Below are 20,867 nucleotides of genomic sequence, written 5' to 3'. Positions count from 1 at the left end.
AAACCAGGACTAAACCAGGTCTAAAACCAGGTCTAAACCAGGTCTAAACCAAGTCTAAAACCAGGTCTAAACCAGGACTAAACCAGGTCTAAAACCAGGTCTAAACCAGGTCTAAAACCAGGTCTAAACCAGGTCTAAACCAGGACTAAACCAAGTCTAAAACCAGGTCTAAACCAGGTCTAAACCAAGTGTAAAACCAGGTCTAAACCAGGACTAAACCAAGTCTAAAACCAGGTGTAAACCAGGTCTAAACCAGGTCTAAACCAGGTCTAAACCAGGACTAAACCAGGTCTAAATCAGGACTAAACCAAGTCTAAAACCAGGTGTAAACCAGGTCTAAACCAGGACTAAACCAGGTCTAAACCAGGTCTAAACCAGGACTAAAACCAGGTCTAAACCAGGCCTAAACCAGGACTAAACCAGGTCTAAACCAGGCCTAAACCAGGACTAAACCAGGTCTAAACCAGGACTGAACCAGGTCTTAAACAGGATTTAACAGGACTAAATCATGCTGCATGGACGTGTCTCCTCGTTTTCTATCAATAATATTTTGAATTTGGTTCAGTAAAGTCTGGGCTTTTTTATTTTTTTTTTATCAGACAAAACTTCTTATGTGAAGATTTCCTCGTCTTTGCTTCTCTACAGAAAATCAAGTAATCCAAAGTATTCAGATTACGTTACTCACTTTAAGTAATTTAATGGATTACGTTACAAACTACATGTTGGGGTCTGTAATCTGTAGGGGAATACATTTGAAAAGTAAACTTCCCAACACTGTACGTATATATATTTCACTTTTTTATTGCGCCCTTTAATACATCTAAATCTATAAAAACAAGCTTTGCATTTGTGACTTGTTTTGTCAATGACCACCACTGTTTTCCCTATTCATCATCGGCCGTTTCCGTGGCAACTAATGGAAAAGCGCTGGCCGCATTTGACAATTGCGAGGCAGGACGCAGCATCAGCTGGAGCGAAGGCCGCGCGCTCTCCGTATACTATCTGACAGATGTCGAAGATCCTCCATTGTCACGGCGATGCCACAGCCTGATTTGTGAAACGCTGAGGTGTTTTATTTGCACGCGGCAGATGTTCCGTGAGAAACATTTTCCTCCTCAGCAGTCACATCTAATAAACAACTGGAATGAGGAGTGTGTGGTCTCCTATGGGTCTGAGAGCAATATGGACCTCACCACGCAATATCAGCTTATTCATGCTTAGTTATGACTGTTAAAGAGCCTAAACCTTCTTCTTCTTTTTTTTTTTTTTCTTTTTTTTTTCCACTTCACTGGTCTCTTGTGGTGAATAATTATCCAATCCAGTCCACTTTATTTCTATATCACATTTCAAAAACTGTTTCCAAAGCATTGCACAAATACATAATAATAACAACAATAATAAAAAGGTCAAATAAATGCTCAGATTTAATCACAATAGTCTTAAAACAATAAAATCAGTAAACTAAAATAAGCACAAAAACCATAGAAGACTCAGAGGAGCACACGACTCCAGCCAGAGAATAAAAGTGAGTTTTAAGACGAGACTTAAAACTTAATGCTGTCAAGGGATTAAAAAAATTTACAGATTAATTAATTATGATCTGTAATTAATTAATCTAATTCATCTCTTTTTTAATCTCACCTAAAAATTGCTGAGAAAAGCCTCAACTTGAGGTATTTTCATTTGAATTCATTATTACATTATTTTCATACTATCATTAATGTTTTTATATAAGTATCATCATTATTATTACTATTACTAATCTGCATAAATAAACTCAACTTTACAACATATAAACATCACCACTCTAGTCCAGGGGTGTCAAACTCATTTTGGTCCGGGGGCCATATCCAACCAACTTTGATCCCAAAGGGGCCGGATCACAAAACTCATGTCATATAAACCCCAAAAATAACAAAGTTCAAATATTTGTGCAGAGAAACTCAAATCTATTACAGAAATCTTTTTTAATTGATGAACTCTTTCTTTTACAAAATATTATAATATTATGAACAACCTGAAACTTTAAGAAAAATACAATTTCAACACAATGTTTTAACAGGAACTTGTTTAACATGAACTTGTATACAAATAGGAATAAGTAAATTTTTCTTGGAAAATCCTGCACTCGGTTCCACTTTTCTCATTTTGGACATTTTGTTGATGAGGGTGTCACGGTCAACAGTCAAAACAATCGTCCAGATTAAAGGTCCTGGAGGGCCGGACCTGGCCCCTGGGCTGCATGTTTGACACCTGTGCTCTAGAGCCACATCAGCCCGTTTGACATTATAATGTGTTTAATGCAGCTTTGTGCAAGTCTCACAGAAATCAAACTTAAAAATGCATGGCTCATTTGCATAAACTAAGAGGAGAAAAGAAAAAAAAAAGCTGTTGTGCGCTGATGCAGTTCAGCTTTTGTTGGACTAAAGGACACGACTCAGTAGAATATGAGTGTTCTTTCTGTGACAGAGGGATGTTGATGCTGAAGGTGAGTCTGTTCTGTGTCTGTGTCACGATGTTTTCAGATCAGACGTGTGCAGGTTTATCACAGATGCGGTGAGAACGGGAATGAAAATTAGGCTACACTTCTTTGCGGCAGCGAGCGGAGCAGGACTGCACAGTGCGACTGTGTCCTAACAACACATGAAAACAGATTTTATAATAAGACAACTCACGAACAGAAACAGTAAAGTTAGAGATTAAAAATGAGATTAACGCGAATTAAAAAACATAACGCACTAAATATGACTGTAATTAATTAATCGCAATTAACGCAATAATTTGACACTCCTATTAAAACTCTCCACTGTGGGGGCTGTTGGGACGAGGGGGGGCAGAGTGTTCCAGAGTTTGGGTCTAGCCACAGAGAAAGCCCCATCCCCCCTGGTTTTAAATCTCTATTTAGGCCCCACGAGCTGAATTAGGACACTCAGAATGCATGAGGTAAGTGAGGAAGAACCACTGCAAACTTAAAATGAACTACTGTATTTTTTGGACTATAAGTCCCTCCGGAGTATAAGTCGCAACAGCCAAAGAATGCATAATGAAGAAGAAAAAAACAAATAAAAGTTGTTGCTCTTTTTGGTTGGAGTTTATTTTATAAAATCAGAGACCAAGAATCGACATTTCCTGTTGAAAGTCAAGTTCTAGTAATAAGAATAGAAGAGAGAAGAACAGACTGTTAACGTCACATATGAACAGTTCTTCAGATAAACTATAACATAAACAACAGAACAGAACAAGTTTACCAAACTCTCCATCTCACTCCAAATCACTAAATCCATTCAATTCTTCATCCTCGGTGTCACTTCTGAACAACTGGGCCTCGGAAATCCGGAGGTAAACAGAGCGACTGCTTCCTCTTCTGTGTCGCTGTCGTCAGACTCAGCATCAGTTCCAATTAGAATTATTCTGGTCTTTCTGAATCCCGACAGGATGGTTTCAGTGTCACTGAAGTCCAGACTTTGTCCATCCATCCAGTGACTTCAGGAAAGTTTCATGGTGCATCCTTCCAGTGTCACAAGTTTCTCTCTCACTCCAAACTTTCTTTCTGCCGCTCAATTACTGTTTTCACGACTTGCAGCAGGACAGAGGCTCTTTCTGCAGGAGACATGTGCAGTAGAGTGAAGTGACAGTGGTACAGGAGGAACAGGAGCAGCAGATACTCACACACAAGACTAGAGCTGAGTCTTGTTGCCGGAGTATAAGTCACAGGAAACACCCAAACCATGAAAAAAGTTTAACTTATAGTCTGAAAAATATGGTAGTTCTGTTTTTCACATTTTTAAAATCACATGTAAGCTGAGGTTTTTTATGTTCTGTTGCATCATTGATGCTAACAAAGAGAAGACATCATAGGTGTTCCTTTTGGTATAGGATATACAGAACCCTTTGGGCAAAATTAGCCTCTTTGGTACTGGGGTCCACGCAGACCCCACAATAACAAAAAATATGTTTGAAGAAAATGTGGGTGTCTCATAAAAAACTTAAGGTGTGTGATCACAATAGATTGTCATATTGGCAAGAAAATCAACACGGGGCCTTCTGTATCTTGCTTGAGGTTTAGCCATATTGTCAGTTTCTACAACAACGAAAATCACGACAAGTGATGTGAATTTATTATCAATGCAAGTTTAAGTCTTTCTTAACTTAAATGAAACAATATGAAACTCTGGTATCTGTCAGAGAAATATCAAAAACAAATAATAACCAGATGTTAGACACCTGGTTCCCAAATGAATTTTTTGTCTACGCACCACATAAATAATGGTAAAGAAATGAGCTCTTGGGCATGTGATAGCAACAAGTTGGGTGACAACTACCTAAATGGACCAAGAAAAAGACACAACGCAACCAGAAATATGGCGATGTTACTGATTAGGGTTAAACCTAAATGCCTCTCACTGATCTGAATGATCACTACCTAAAACCCAGCCCCTGCAGCCTCATACACTGAGAACAAAAGGTTAAGGCTCTGGCAACATTGTAGTGTACACTTTAAAATCAAGTAGTACTTTTTGTGGTCTTTGTTAATATCAAATTTATCAGAGAGAGAGAGATACTTTATTGATCACAAGGGAAATTCAAGACTCAAGTTTTGCTGCAGCAAAGGGACCATCATATTAACCAGATTCATTGAATAGCTATTAGATTGCAAACGGCCAGTTAATGTGAGTTTTTTTTTTTTCAGTGATAAACGTGATCATCTTTATAGAGTGCACATACAGACACAATATTTATTTTCATCAAAACACAACATTTACATTTTCTCTGTCATTTTGAGTCTTTACTTCTCTGGCTGTGCACAAAACTCCTGTCTTTGAACTACACAGACCTTTGGAGTCAGAACAATGATTAAAATTACAGTAACTTTCTGGAGGTGGTGCATCACCTGCATAATTCCATGGAAATAGATCTGAAGTCATATTTCAGATCATTCTCCATGGAATATGTTTGATATGCCACACTGTGTAATGTGTGTGGAATCCCTCAGTCATCCTCTGCTGTGGAATATTACAACCAGAAGTACAACATTTCCAGAGAAACAAGTCGGAGGAGGCTCTTCTGCACGTCAGATATCAAATAGAGTCACATTTGCAGAGATGCAAATCTGCAGACTAAGGACAAATGTTTTCTAGGTTTTCCCATGCAACAAACACAACCAAAATGAAAAAAGTAAAATAAAAAAATAAAAGCTTTTAATTGTGACTATTTTGTGACTAAAAAGTTACATACTGTAGGCAATAGAAGAAGTTAAATTTGGCAACTGGACAAAAGTTTCCAAGTTTCCAAGCTGTTTCTTGTTTCTCAGACTCTGGTGGACACTGTCTTATATCTGCCTGAAGGGAGGAGCTAACTACACTGAAACTACTCTGAAACTAACACACCTATTTGTTTACAGTTTCTGTTAGTTAGTTAGTTAGTTAGTTAGTTAGTCAGTTGGTTAGTTAGTTAGTTAGTAGTTAGTGTACAGATCTTAGCCAGAGAAAAGAATTGGTTTGAGAGGCTATTTTTGTTAAGTGAATCCTTCCTTGAACAGAAGTGGAGGCCTCAGACATCATCTGTCTGTCATTTCTATCCTCCATCCTCAAATCTAAATCAAAACAAAGAAAGAAAACAGTAGGGACAACCAGGTCAGGCCCAGAGATATGAACACACCCATTATGGCAGCTTGGATGAGCTGCAGAACATACTCAACCAAAATAAACTTTTGTCCAGTTGACAAATTGTCAACTTTTGCCCTGGATTCTACCTGGACGATTGAGGGATTGTACTTACATACTGCAGCTTTAACGGCACATTCAATGTCCATAGCAGCCCTAATAAAACTCAGAGTTCAACATTGTTCCTTTAATTATGTATCCATGTGTACTACAGTAGTATGCAGACAGTCACTGCAGCGTATCAGTGTAGAGTAAAGTTCTTGATCATAATCACATTTTAAAATCTGACAGAAAGACACATCTTTTGTTCGTAATGCTTGTATTTTCCCCGTCGTCTCATTAGCGTCATTGTTCCAGCGGCTCACACAGAGGACAGATACAGCGTCTTTAGTCTCACTTCTCTTCTCAAGGTCACGCACACGTCACCTTATTTGTGATCCATTATCAAGCGGCGTGTGGTTAAAAATACAGCTCGGTGTGGTGCTATTTAAAAGCCCCGTGGTGGTGTCATGACAGCAGCGTGTCCGGGAGCACGTTGTAATTGTTTCGTTTTTACAAAAAGGTAAATGAAATCGGCAGGGAGCACAGCAAAGGTGATAGATTCAAAAAGATGATATTTTCAAAGACTCTGGTGTAATTTTAGACGTGCTGTTTCCAGGGCTCTTTCTCACTCTGTGGGGGGTCTGTACTACATGAGTATTTGTGTATTTGACTTATTGTACTTCCCGGGGTAGACACCCTGGAGTAATATATAGTACAGTGTAACAGTACTCATACTTGAGTAAAAGTTGTGCTTCGTCTTCTCACTGTGAAAAAGTCTAGTGACTAAAGTTTTATGTGAAATGACTTGAACATTTATTATTCTTCACAGAGCTCCTTTTGTTTTTCTCAAATTTGCAATCCGATGTTGTGCATTATTTAATGTTTATTTCAACTTCAAATCATTAATCAAACTGCATTTTGTTTTAGTTTTTTTCCACAATACTTTGTAGTATAATTAGTTTGTTAGTAGTATAGTAGTATTATTTGAGCAAATTTTGTTCACAAATCGACCTACTCCACAGAGATAAAAATTGAATTCAAAGAGGATTTAATTATTTAGGTCCCTCTGTGCAGGACATTATATTGACACTTTATATTTTGTTTTTATTTCACTCTTGTGTCATTAATCCATTAATCCTAATTCATCTTCTCTCATCACTCAAAAATACTCTGTTTGAATGTAGCCAGTTTAGTTGTGTCATAGATAAAACTCTGGATTTCTCCTGTGCAGTTTAAAGTGCACAAATTCTCACTGGACCCATTTTGTGCTCAATTTATTTATTTTCTTGTTCCTTCCTGTTGCTGACAGCAGAGGGAGCTCCAAGTATAGTACATGCAGACATTATTTTAAGTTAGAAAATGTGAAATACATACTGACTTGCTTAAGGTCAGACTTGTACGTTGGTGTTTCTCATTTGTTTTTCTTGACTGTGCTGTTCTGTTGTTTTTTGCAGATTGCTGAATCGTCCAACTCTTTCCTCAACCGGATGCTGAACAGAGACACCATCACGAGAATAACGTACAAAAGTAAGTGCGGTTTAATACACACAGAATTATGTATTGATTTAAGGGGGCCGGGTCGCGGGGGCATCAGTCTAAGCAGGGACTCCCAGACCTCCCTCACCCCAGACATGTCCTCCAGCTCCTCCCGGGAGAACCCCGAGTCGTTCTCATGCCAGCCGAGAGACATAGTCCCTCCAGCATGTCCTGGGTCTTCCCCCGGGACCTGCTCCCGGTGGGACATGCCCAAAACACCTCCCGAGGAAGGCGCCCAGGAGGCATCCGGAACAGATGCCTGAGCCACCTCAACTGGCTCCTCTCGACGTGGAGGAGTAGCAGCTCTACTCCGAGCTTCTCCCCATCCAGCCACCCAGCGAAGGAAACTCATTTTGAGCGCTTGTATCCACGATCTCGTCCTTTCGGTCATTACCCAGAGCTCATGATCATAGGTCCCCGTGAAACCAGCCTCAAATAAGTGGAAGAAAATGGATGGATGGATTTAAGGGTGCATTGTGTAACTTTTCTAGTCACAGTCTCGACCCTCAGAAGTCTTGGTCTTGTCTTGTTCTCGACCTTTAAAAGTCTTGGTCTTGTCTCAGTCTCGACCCTCAGAAGTCTTGGTCTTGTCTTGTTCTCGACCTTTAAAAGTCTCGGTCTTGTCTCAGCTTCTCGACCTTTAAAAGTCTCGGTCTTGTCTTGTTCTCGACCTTTAAAAGTCTTGGTCTTGTCTTGGTCTCGATCTTTAAAAGTCTTGGTCTTATCTCAGTCTCGACCCTCAGAGGTCTTGGTCTTGTCTCGAACCTTTAAAAGTCTTGGTCTTGTCTTGGCCTCGACCTTCAAAAGTCTCGGTCTTGTCTCGGTCTCGACCCTCAGAGGTCTTGGTCTTGTCTTGACCTTTAAAAGTCTCGGTCTTGTCTTGGCCTCGACCTTCAAAAGTCTCAGTCTTGTCTCGGTCTCGACCCTCAGAGGTCTTGGTCTTGTCTCAGTCTCGGGACTCTGTGGTCTCACACTGGTCTTGGTCTCGACTAGTTCAGTCTTGACTACAACACTAGATCTGACCTGTAACTTGGTTTGGTTTGGTCTCCATGAAGATAGAAAGGTTTAATGCCATACTGTGAAACATTCCAGACAAACCAGTAACATCTCCATGGAGAAAACCTTGACTGACTCTCCACCGGAAGTTACACAATGCATCTTTAAAAAATGTATGACTGACTTCTTCCTCTCTTTATTATTCCTGTCACCCTCTGTATTCACCGCAGTGAGTTTAGAAGCTCTTTTCACAACTTTCAAAGACCAGAGCGGAGTTTTGCCGTCACGCCTCTGCTAGCGTGCGCGCTAACAGTGCATTAACCTCATTTCATGGTTTGCCGCCGATAAAAATGCTGTATAATTAAAAGCAGAACAGACAAGGACAAAACAAATGTTGCTTTATTAGCTACATGAAAAATGGGCACAGTCCCTTAAACAAAATAAAGCAGTACCAACATTTAGTAACAACAAATTTAAGGTGCGCTGTGTAACTTTTTTTGGTTTAGGGGCTCCGTCACCTGCTTTTTTTTCTGTGGATATATTGGTGCTCTACCTGGAATGTTCCACAGTGTGACATTAAACACCTCTGTCTTATATTTATTCAATTACAGGTGGTTTTATAGCTGAAAAATACCAAGAAAAACAGACATTCTGACTGTAAGTGGGGTCGCCTCTCCACAGATCTGACTCTGGAGCTTGGTCTGAGTTGGTCTCCATGGCGACAGAAAGTTTTAATGTCGTACTGTGAAACATTACAGACAAAGCAATAACATCTCCATGGAGAAAAGTTCCTTAACTGGTGATGGGCGAATGGAGCCTCGTGAAGCGTTGACACCTCAGGCTCAATATTGTCTTAAATGGTTCGAAGTGTCTGAGGCCTCGGAGAAACACTGACCTCTAGTGGACAAATTTAACAATAAGACAATACTTGTGTGCAGAGTGACACTGTACCTAACAACAACAATAATAATGATGATTTAAAATGATATGTAAGAGCAACATAAATAACATGCTGTAAATAAGAAAATAGGTGTTACCTTGTTAGGTGGAATTGGGTCAAAGTGATCCCAAACCATGGATCACTTTTTTCTTGTAAATGCCATCGAAAATGAAATAAAAAGTCACCAAAATCACCACTAACATCACACAATACTCCTCACTACCCAACATTTTTAACAAATATTGGTGCATCTTTTATGCTGTAGCAGTTTAGCGCTTGTCAAACCACAGAAGTGAGCTGAACACTCTGAAACACTCTGAACCAATCGCAGAGCGGAACATTCGCACTGAGCCAATGAAACGCTTCGATACACTGAAGCGATCGACACGCAGAGTGAAGCAGTAGGGGAGGGACCCACACTTCCACACTTTGGTCACGTGAGCGGCTGCTGCGAGACGAGCGCCGAGGCAGCGCTTCAGAGAGATTTGTTTCAGAAAGAATGAGACGTTCTTTCTGAAACAAAGAAAGAACGTCTTGTTGGGTAAATGAGGGTAGTGATGGGTCTCATTTACCCATCACTACCCTTAACCAAAATAATTTAGTATCAAAATTTTATAACATCTGTGGACATGGGCCAGTTAAAGGGCCCATCTCATGCAAAATCTATTTTTCAGAGCTTTCCACCTTCTAAGAGTGATGTTGGACCTTGTATTTGTCACCAAAGTGGTTTTGAGATTGATTCTGCTTTTTTTTTGTTTTTTTTTAACAAATTGCAGCATATTTCTGCCACCCTCCCACATGACAACGAACTAAAGCTGCTACACGATGATGCGGCAGATACACCTATAACGTGTTTGACGTAGCAGAAGACACTTCGCACCCGCCTCCCTCCCCCGCTCCACCTCCTCCACCTCCTCCACCTCGCATCGACTGACAATTCCCACGTGAACACCTAAACAAAAGCGACAGCATAAGTTTATAAGTTGATCTACTAGTGTTTCTTAATACTTTACCAATCAGTAATGTTCAGTTGATGTGGACTCGGTGCTTGAGCTTCGTGCTCCTCAAAGTCCTCGTCCGATTCCGGGTCCAACACATGTGGCTGAACGCGCTGTATCTCCATGATGAATAAAAGTTTATTCCTGCCACTATCAGGGTGCACGTCTGTCTGCCCCTCCCTCCCTGAGATGGCGGAGGAAGGGCGACTCACTCGTCGCCTACGTCATGTTTGGAGGGCGGAGCCTGTGCTTTCTCAGGACGGGCGGGGGGAGGAGCAATAGTCAACCTTTCATAGTTCCTGGTCTGTGACTGTCTCCAAGAAATCAGTCAGATTTCAGAACTATTGTGTAATGGATGTTCCAAAACCCAAATTGTGCTTGTTTATGTGCAGAAGATACAATGTGAAAAGAGTTATTTTGCATCAGATGGGCCCTTTAAAGGTGCATTGTGTAACTTTTCTAGGTCCACCAAATGCTTTTCTCCTGTTTTTCTTGGTATTTTTTTTTCATCTGCAATTGAATAGATGTAAAGTAGAGCTATTTAACGTCACACTGTGGAACATTCCAGACAGAGCAGTGGCGTATCCATAGAAACAAACAGGTGACCGGTCCCAAACCAAAAAGTTAATGCACCTTTAATTAGTGGATTTATAGAGTCACTCATCTACAGTTTCAATTTCAGTCTTTAACAGTTTTTCATTTCTGTTTTTACCACTAGTTCATCTTTAGTTTTTTTTTTTTTTTTTTTCCAATCATTTCCTGTCTCAACCCGCAGAGGTATGAACAGTCATACAGAAATCACATTACTCACTTCAGATGTAATTGTCTAATTACACATTCACACCAAAAATCTGATCGTTATCTGATTTTTGGACCATTAAGATGATTGAAATTACATACAAACTTCAAAATTTGATGTGAGTCATCAGAGGAACCACGATCGGAAAGAAATAAGATAATTCTGCTGTCCATATCTTTTTTTTTTTTTTTTTTCCCAAAGTCACTAATAGAAATTATCATCTCCAACATTGATGGATTTATTATTTATTATTATTATTATTATTATTATTATTATTATTTATTTATTTATTTATTTTTTGTATCCTTTAAGATATTTCAACAGCATCTACAGTGTAATAGTGAAATCTGTCTCTTGCCCCCATCTGAGAGCATTTGAACACCAATATAATCATGGAAGTATAGATGTGTCAAAAGTTTTGAATTTGAATATTTCATGATGAATGAAATAACTTGAATACAAAAATTGTTGAAATGAAAAAAACAAAACATTAACATAATAAATAATAGTATAATAATAAATTCAGACTGACAAAATTCAAGTTGAATTTTAAATTTTTTTATCTGAATTTCTCAAGTTGAGAAATTCAGATCGAACCCATTCAGGTCAAAGTTCACCCCACATTTTGTTACTCTGGAAACTTGTTAACACCAGGGGGGTGAATGTTTTTGATCTGAACTTCTCAACTTGAATTTCTCAACTTGATTTTTTTTTTTTTTTTTTTTTCTTAACTTGAATTTTGTCAGTCTGAATTAAAGATGCTGAAAAATAATGTAAAATCATACCACCCTATCACATGTTAATGCTTTTTTTTTTTCAATTATTTCCATTTCAACTAGTTATTTCATTCATCATGAAATATTCAAATTCAACAATATGTGTGTCAGTCGTTCATTCGTTTTTCAATATAAAACCAAAAATAAGAAAAAAAAAAAAAAAAAAAACAGATAACATTTTTTTTTTTTTTTTTTCAGATTTTGATTTTGTGTTTAAATGAATAATGGGGGAAAAAAAACAAAAAAACAAAAACAAACTGATAACGGCTGGTTCTTGTTTCCATGACTTAAACTGCGATACCGAACTGAACCAGGACTGAACCAAGTCCAGGACCAGACCAGAACCAGACCGGGACTAAGACCAGGACTGAGGCCGGGACCAGGAACAGGACTAAGACCGGGACTCAGACCGGGACTAAGACCGGGACTCAGACCGGGACTGAGACCAGGAAAAGGACTCAGACCGGGACTGAAACTGGTACCAGACCGGGACTGAGGCCAGGACTGAGGCCGAGACCAGACCAGGACCAGACCGTGATTGAGACCGGGACTGAAAACGGTTTAGTCCTGTTTTAATCCTGGTTCAGTCCTGGTTCAGTCTGGCATTGCAGTTTAAGTTCCAGAAACAGGAAACAGGCTGTTATCTCTTTTTTGTTTTTTGTTTTGTTTTTTCCATTATTCATTTAAACACAAAATCGAAAACTGAAAAAACCAAATCGTTGCAATTTGTCTCACCTTAAAATATCACAATAAATATCATACCTTGAGATGCATATCATGAACATATCCTACTGAGAGACTTGGATATTGTTACATCTCTATTATTTGCACCAGAAATCAGAGAATGATCAGATCTTTGGTGAGTGAGCAAGTAAAAAAAAAAGCCACTGACTGTTTCACTTCTACCAAGCAACATCCCTCGTTCATATCTGCTGGTCAACTCCCAATACCAAGCTTACATTTTTGTTTTGGTGAGAGCCCGAGGAGGTGAGGTGAGGAGAATCCGTGGAGGTGAGCTGCAGACAGCCGCACCGTGTTTGAAAAAAGCCCACGGTAATTGTATTAATGGAGGAGCGGCTCTCGGCTTAACACGCTGCCCCCTGGTGGATGTGCCAAGGTAGAGGCGCTGTCAGAGGCTTCAGATGTACGCTTGGTTAACCCCCCGAGGCTCCCGGCCCCCGGGCTACACCGGCTCTACGCTTCCCCCCCTCTCCCCCCTCCCCTCTCCCATCCATACATCCAGTCCACCGAGCTCAGGCTCAGGCAAAGGGAATAATTCATCAAAGAGCAGCTCTCGGCTCAGGGAGATGGAGCCGGCGTATTCCTCACATAAAGGCGATTGTCCATATAATCTCTGCTCATTACGGTTCATATGTGAGGAGGCTTTCTTGATGTATATGTGCGAGCTTTTTAGGAAATATTAGTCAGAATGTAGCTATAGGTCAGCGGTTAGAAACAGCTTCAGAGTGATGCTGTTTTATTAATAATTGAATATTTGAATCATGCCTCTGGTAGAGTTGGCCACCCGCTTGTCTAAGTGTAATGCCATACTGTGGAGAAATGACTAAAGCAGTACAATCTGAGGTTGATTCTTTAGTTGAGTTCTTTAGTTTTACAGAGAACAGGAACTGACAAATAAGGTCAAAGGTAAAGTTTGAGCTCAGTATGTTTTACAATATTTATTCACGTGATGAAGGAGTCTCAAATACAAACAAAATGACATGAACTAATTTTTGACCCAACACGATGTTACAGTGTTTTGCCTTTGTAGGACAGAGTACAGTAGGTGTAGTTAGAAACGTTTAAAGCTACGTTTGTAATTCGACTGTCAGACCTGCTCCTGTTGTATTCTCACATAACACCACGAGATGCTGTCTACATTACTTCTGTGTGACGTTGTGCTGGCTTTGGTCTGACAGAAGAAACCCAGAGCACAGCTGAGCCAAATAGGAAGGTCGCATGTGGCTCTTCCGGCTCCTTTTGACTCTGGCTCCCATTGACTTTCATTGGAATATTACCGTCTCGCTCTCTCTGTAACTGCTCCTGTGAGTCTCGTCATTTTGGTCGCCTTAACCAGCAAAAAAAAATCCCTCCAGCAGTGAAAGGATTTTTCTCACAGAGCGCAATGTAATCACAAACTGCTCGTATCCGGCTGACAGGGACTGACAGGACACCCACGGCTTTCAAAAATGTTGGTTCCTGCGGTGATTTTTACCTATTTTTAGATCAAAAACTTTTTTTCAGCTCAAAATCCTTCCGTTGTCTTAAAAAAACGCTATATAATCGTTCACTCCGGCTATATTCTGTTTCGCTCCAGCTCCTCTCACTCTGATTGGTCAAAGCGATCAGGCGATTAGGTGATCAGGCGTCGGCGTTTGCCCACAGGAGAAAAGACACTACTGCACATGCTCAATCAGCGCAGAGCCACCGGAAGAACCTCGCCGGGCTAAAGGCCAACCAGGAACCAACCAGGCCAACCAGGAACCAGGAACCATGCACCATTGAGCTCGACCCTTTGAATTGAATGGGCGGCCATGTTTACACCCCTGGGCTTGGTCTTAAAGTCCCATCTGATGCAAAATAACTCTTTTCACATTGTATCTTCTGCACATAAACAAGCACAATTTGGGTTTTGGAACATCCATTACACAATAGTTCTGAAATCTTACTGATTTCTTGGAGACAGTCACAGACCAGGAACTATGAAAGGTCGACTATTGCTCCTCCCCCCGCCTGTCCTGAGAAAGCACAGGCTCCGCCCTCCAAACGTGACGTAGGCGACGAGTGAGCCGCCCTTCCTCCACCCATCTCAGGGAGGGAGGGGGAGACAGGTGTGACCCTGATAGTGGCAGGAATAAACTTTTATTCATCATGGAGATACAGCGTGTTCAGCCGCATGTGTTGGACCCGGAATCGGACGAGGACTTTGAGGAGCACGAAGCTCAAGCACCGCGTCCACATCAACTGAACATTACTGATTGGTAAAATATTAATAAACACTAGTAGATCAACTTATTATATCAGTGTAGGAGAATGAGCTTATGCTGTCACTTTTGTTTAGATGTTCATGTGGGAATTGTCAGTTGATGGGGGCGGAGGTGGGGCGGAGGAGGGGCCTGGGTGTGACGCTCTTTCTGCTACGTCAAAAGCGTCATAGGTGTATCTGCCGCGTCATCGTTGTAGCAGCTTTAGTTCGTTGTCACGTGGGAGAGTGGCAGAAATATGCTGCAATTTGTTAAAAAAAAACACAGAATAGATCTATAAACCACTTCAGCGACAAATACGAGGCCCACACATCACTCTTAGAAGGTAGAAAGCTCTGAAAAGTTGATTTTGCATGAGATGGGCCCTTTAACCTGCTCTACATGATCCTGTTTTTTTCCTCGCTTTTTTATAATATAGAGCCTGTCTCCAAATTTAGCATCGTGAGCTTCATTTGAGTGGTGCTAAACACTCTGGGTGACGTCACACTCACTTAGTCCACATTTTTTTATAGAGTCTATGGCCTGTGCAAAGGCCAGGAGGCAATTTCACATGACATCTGCTTGTAAAATCACATGAGTTCGAGCACTTAATCACGATTAATCGCATGTTATAAGCAAAACCAATTAATGAATTAAAAAGTAGAGTATAGTGCACTTTCATTGGAAATGTAAATGAAAGAGCCATACATTTGTTGTGCAAACAGCTTTTCTTTCACAGAGGAACCCTCAGAGTCTTCAAGGTATTCAGTGAAGGTTCAAGAAAAAATACTGAATGGACTTTTGTACTACTAATATATTTATTGAATATTTTTTATGCCGTGAGTAATAAACACTACACTAGTAAGAACTTCTAGATCATTGTTATGGTAAATGGTCACATTTTTCTATAGAGGTTTTCCACCTTCAAAGCACTTTACAACAAGGAACCACTCACACATTCACACACCAGTGTACACAGACACTGTGGGCAAGGTGGGTAAAGTGTCTTGCCCAAGGACACAACAACAGAATTCATCTGTGGGAGCTGAAATCAGCCTTTGGGTCAGTGGATCTGACCGCTCAAGCTTGTGATGTTTATGTTGAGAGCTGGAATTGAACCACCAACCTTCAGATCACGATCGGCGAATACTCTACCAACTGAGCTATTGCCGCCCAAATTATCAGCTCAGCTCAGAGCGCACGGCTGGTCCGGCCACAGCTGAACAGCCGAACCCGTGGCCGAACTCACGGCCAAACCTGCGGCCGGAGCCGGAGCCTGCAGCCGAACCCGTGGCTGGGCCCGTGGCTCGCAGAGGCTCGGACACGTTACATTTCACATGGTCAGAAAAAAGTGAATAAAGTGTAACGAAAAGATGTCAAACCTAAAGAAACGCTCGCGGTGGACTTTTTCAAAATAAGAGCCAGTGAGAAACACACGTTTACAATAAGATAAATAAATATTGAAATGATAAAAACTGTGTTAACGGCATTAAAATAATTGTCGCCGTTAATGACTTAATAAGTTAATGCAAAGTTAACACGTTATCGTGCCCAGCCCTAAAAAAAATAAACTAAACTTACGGATGGTACCTTTAAGGCTATGCTGTTCCATCAGTAAATTTCACTAAATAAAAATGTCACTTAACTTGACATATTTTCAAAACACGTTCTGTTTTTCAAGTTTGTATCAGTCTCATATAATGTTGTTTAATTACTTTCATTCACACAAGCTTGAATAATTATTTTAGTCACATTTTTATACAGCGCTTTTCCACCTTCAAGACACTCAAAGCACTTTACGTCAAAGAACCACTCACCCACACACACATGTATACACCAGTGTACACTTGCCCAAGGACACAAAGACAGCATTCATCTGTGGAAGCTGGAATCACACCTCCAACTTTCAGATCAGTGGACAAACTCTACCAACCTTCTCAAAATGTAATATTTCCTCTGAACGTACACAACCTGACTGTGTCTCTGTCGTTTCAGATGACGCGTACCTGCTGACGGGCCTGAACATCGAGGAGATCTACCCCGAGACCCACAGCTTCATCACGTACGACGGCTCTATGACCATACCTCCATGTTTCGAGACGGCCACCTGGATCCTCATGAACAAGCCTGTGTACCTCACTCGCATGCAGGTACAGCCTCACCTCCATAAACACTCCATTTCCCATGATCCCTCCTGCTCTGGTACCTCTTTTAGTTTATCTATTCACCTTTTCTCTAAATAATATGAATAAAATGATGACATAAATACTTTCTCAAACGTCCTGCCTATTTAAATGTCATATTTTTCTGAGTACACAATACAATCTGTGAATTTCAAATCATTTTTAAAGGTCTGATACTACACAAAATAAACTCTTGTGAGCTTTAATGTTAGAATGTTGTTACCTCACAGAAAACAGACCTGGAGTTGTGTTTACTTTCATTCACACATGTTTGAGTAACTCTTTATTATTAGTCTGTCTACATCTCCAAATTGCTCTGTTCCAGCTTGTGATGTCATGAAGTGGTAGTTTTCAAGTTATCAGCTCCTTTTAAATTTATTATTATTATTATTATTAATTATTATTATTACTGTTATTATTATTATTGTTATTATCTTGTATTTTATTATAATTTTTATTTATTTTATTATTATTTTTTCTTGTGAAAATTGGAAATTCCAGGGTTGAAGTTCTCCAAGTGTTTTGTTTTTTTTTTTTGTTTTTTGTGAAGGTGTAAGTAGTTTAAAAACACAGTGGAGCACTTCCTGTATTACCACATGACATCACAAGGAGTTTTTGTCTGTGGGAGAGAAGAATTCAGCATAATGTCCTGTTTACAAGAGAACGCTTGCGGGTAAAAACAACTAAATATTTTATCGGAAGTGCCTTTCGTTTAGATGGTGACGGCGTTTTTGGGGCTTAAAAACTCAAAAATCTGAAACCAGCCTCCAGAGTGGAAAAGTTGAATAGCATTTCCGTCTACACTGGTCAGGACACAAAACTCTGGTCAGATGTGCTCAGGTCGTGTACGAGTTTACATCACATACATACAGGACACAGAAACAAACATGTCAGATTATTTCCGTGCGTCAGACTTTCAAGCTGCTCTGATAGTTCTAATAAACTTACAGGAGGCAAAACAACAAATGTCGAGAATCTGCAGAGATACTATTAACTATCAACAGAGAAAGATCCGCAATCACCTCTGTCAGATTCTGGATGCACCAGTTTGTGGATGAGACCTGGAGAACCAGTCAGTGGTGGGACAACTTTGTGGAAGGAGGAGCTGATGAAAATGCGCGGCGTGAAAACTTCCATATGTCCAAAAATCCGTGTATCATTCGTTCATTCATTTTTCAATATAAAACCAAAAATAAGAAAACGAAAAAACAACAGTTTTCTTTGTTATTTGTCTCCAAAACCAAAACCAACCGGATAACGATTCGCGCTGGTTCCGTGCGGGGAAAGTGAGAATGTTCTGTGGACTACAGGTCCGGACGGGCTGCTCCAGTCCTCTGCGCTCAAGAACCGCGGCTGGTTCCGAGGTGGTGCAAAGCATCCAACTGACGCTTTCACACCAACGAAAATGAACCGAACTAAAAGCTTTTGGTTCAAATGGACCAGACCGGGACCAGAGCACTACTGGAGACTGGTCCTGGTCCCGGTCTGGTCCTGGTCTGGTCCTGGTCTGGTCTCGGACCTGGATCAGTCCTGGTTCAGTCCGTATGCAGTGCAAAAGTCCGGCACTGCAGTCACGGAAGTCACGTAAACGGGAAACGGCTGTTATCCGTTTTTTCCATTCTTCATTTAAACACAAAATCAAAAACTGAAAAAACGAATCGTTATCCCTTTTTTCATTTTGGTTTTGGAGACAAATAGTGAAGAAAACAGTTGTTTTTTCGTTTTCTTATTTTTGGTTTTATATTGAAAAAAAATGAACGAATGATACACGGATTTCCAAAGACGCTCTTGTTGCTTTAAGTACAAACACACACAATCCAGTTCCACACACTTTTGCGTCACTGTATGCAGCAGATTTCCTCCTGAAAACACTTATCTAAACGTGGAATAAAACGTGAAGACGCTACGGCACTTTTACATCTTCTGTTCAGACCGTCATCATATAAACATAGTCTAAATATGCAGGATTTTTGTATTAAACATGTGTGAATAAAACAAAACACTACTCCGGGTATGTTTTTTTAATGAGGAAACAACATTATAACATAAATCAGAAATATAGCGTAATATGGACCTTTTAATTTAAAAACATCTTGCATTTCAGTACTAAATATATCATCTATAATATATGACTTTTCTTAGCTTCATATGGTCTAATACTTCTCCATTCTTTCCTTGATCATTTGCCAGCAGTGTTGGGAGTAATGTGTAATAAAAGTAACAAATTACTGTAATGCATTGCTTTTTGCTGTAATGCAGTTATGTGGCATTACATGGAAGAAACAATGCCTTTTTTTTTTTACCTGGATTAAAGTGGTGGGTTTTTCCTTTTTCTTCATACAATTTCTCTAAAATCACTGCGATATCAGCAGCGGTGAAACGCCAGAGACGTGCCCACGTAGACCATCGAGTGACCACAGGCTAAATGACCTATACAGAACTCCACGCTCCACGGAGCGAAACACAGTTGACGCCCGATCACGCTCGGGGTTCTCTCAACAGTTTACTTTCACCACTCACTCACATAGTTAACATGTCACTTCAATCTGGAATATTCCCAAATGCGTTGAAAACTGCAGTCATTAAGCCTCTCCTAAAGAAGAGCAGTCTTGATGCCACAGTACTGAACAATTTCAGACCCATCTCAAATCTGCTGTTTTTTTGGCAAAGTCCTTGAAAAAGCTGTTTACCAACAGCTTACGAACTTTCTCCAAATGAACAACTCCTTTGATGTTTTCCAGTCAGGTTTTAGAGCCTCCACAGCACTGAGACTGCTCTTATCAAGGTGACAAATGACATCCGCCTGAACACTGATGCAGGCAAAGTCTCAGTCTTGATGCTGTTAGATCTGAGTGCTGCTTTTGACACTGTCGATCATGGGATCCTCTTACAGAGACTAGAGGACTGGGTGGGCATCTCTGGTACTGTACTAAACTGGTTCAAGTCCTATCTAGAAGACAGGAAGTATTTTGTTGAAATTGGAAACTGTGTCTCAGATGACATGGCCCTGACCTGTGGGGTGCCTCAGGGGTCAATCCTGGGCCCCCTGTTGTTCAATCTCTACATGCTGCCATTAGGCCAGTTAATAAGCAGCAATAACGTGTCGTACCACAATTATGCAGACGACACTCAGATCTACGTCTCTCTGGCAGCAGGAGACTATGGACCAGTGGAGTCACTTGGTCACTGCATCCAACAGATCAGTGTGTGGATGCAAAACAACTTTCTCCAGCTAAACTCTGACAAGACTGAAGTCATAGTGTTTGGTCCACAGAAACAAAGGGACAGTGTCAGCAGTCACCTCCAGTCTCTCTCTCTAAAACCTTCAAATCAGGCAAGAAATCTAGGGGTAATAATGGACTCAGACTTGAACTTTAACAGTCACATCAAGTCAATAACATCTGCAGCCTTTTACCATCTAAAAAACATAGCAAAAATCAAAGGTTTACTGTCTAAAGCAGACTTGGAGAAACTTATCCATGCATTTGTCTCCAGTAGGTTAGATACTGTAATGTTCTGCTCACTGGTCTCTCCAAACGAGCTGTGAGACGCTGCAGAACATCCAGAACGCTGCAGCTCGGGTCCTGACTCGAACTAGGAAGTACGAGCACATAAGTCCTGTGCTCAGGTTTCTGCACTGGCTCCTGTGGCTCAGAGACTTTAAAGCAGCTCTGCTTGTACAAGTCTCTCCATGGCCGAGCACCAAAGTACATCTGTGACATGTTAGTGTCATATGAACCATCTCACACTCTGAGGAGCTCAGAGTCAGAACTAAACAAGGGGAGTCAGAGTTTCAGGTTCATGCAGCTAAAACCTGGAACATTCTTCCTGAACATGTGAGACAGACTCTTCTGTGACGCTGTTTAAATCCAGACTCAAAACATTTCTGTTTAACTGTGCAAATAACTGAAAGGTTTTCATTCCACACTCTTCTCTCCAATTTATGTCTCTCTTTTTTAATTTTAATCCTT

At 40.5% G+C, this 20,867-nt stretch overlaps 1 protein-coding gene across 1 annotated transcript in view; it reads left to right on the top strand.

Annotated features, from left to right (window-relative positions):
- The window catches only part of ca10a (carbonic anhydrase Xa), a 550,647-nt gene that overhangs the window by 508,085 nt on the left and 21,695 nt on the right, over window positions 1-20,867 (top strand). Inside the window, exons 5-6 of the mRNA XM_055150478.1 lie at window positions 7,160-7,232; window positions 16,709-16,863. Of these exons, the coding sequence (XP_055006453.1) occupies window positions 7,160-7,232; window positions 16,709-16,863 (228 nt within the window). The remainder of the gene's footprint in view (window positions 1-7,159; window positions 7,233-16,708; window positions 16,864-20,867) is intronic.

This window comes from Boleophthalmus pectinirostris, unplaced genomic scaffold (genome assembly GCF_026225935.1).
Source record: "Boleophthalmus pectinirostris isolate CB_2022bp ecotype Guang Dong unplaced genomic scaffold, ASM2622593v1 HiC_scaffold_14, whole genome shotgun sequence".
NCBI lineage: Eukaryota > Metazoa > Chordata > Actinopteri > Gobiiformes > Gobiidae > Boleophthalmus > Boleophthalmus pectinirostris.
Note: the sequence above shows the minus strand (reverse complement) of the source record. Positions and strands in the feature narration are given on the sequence as shown.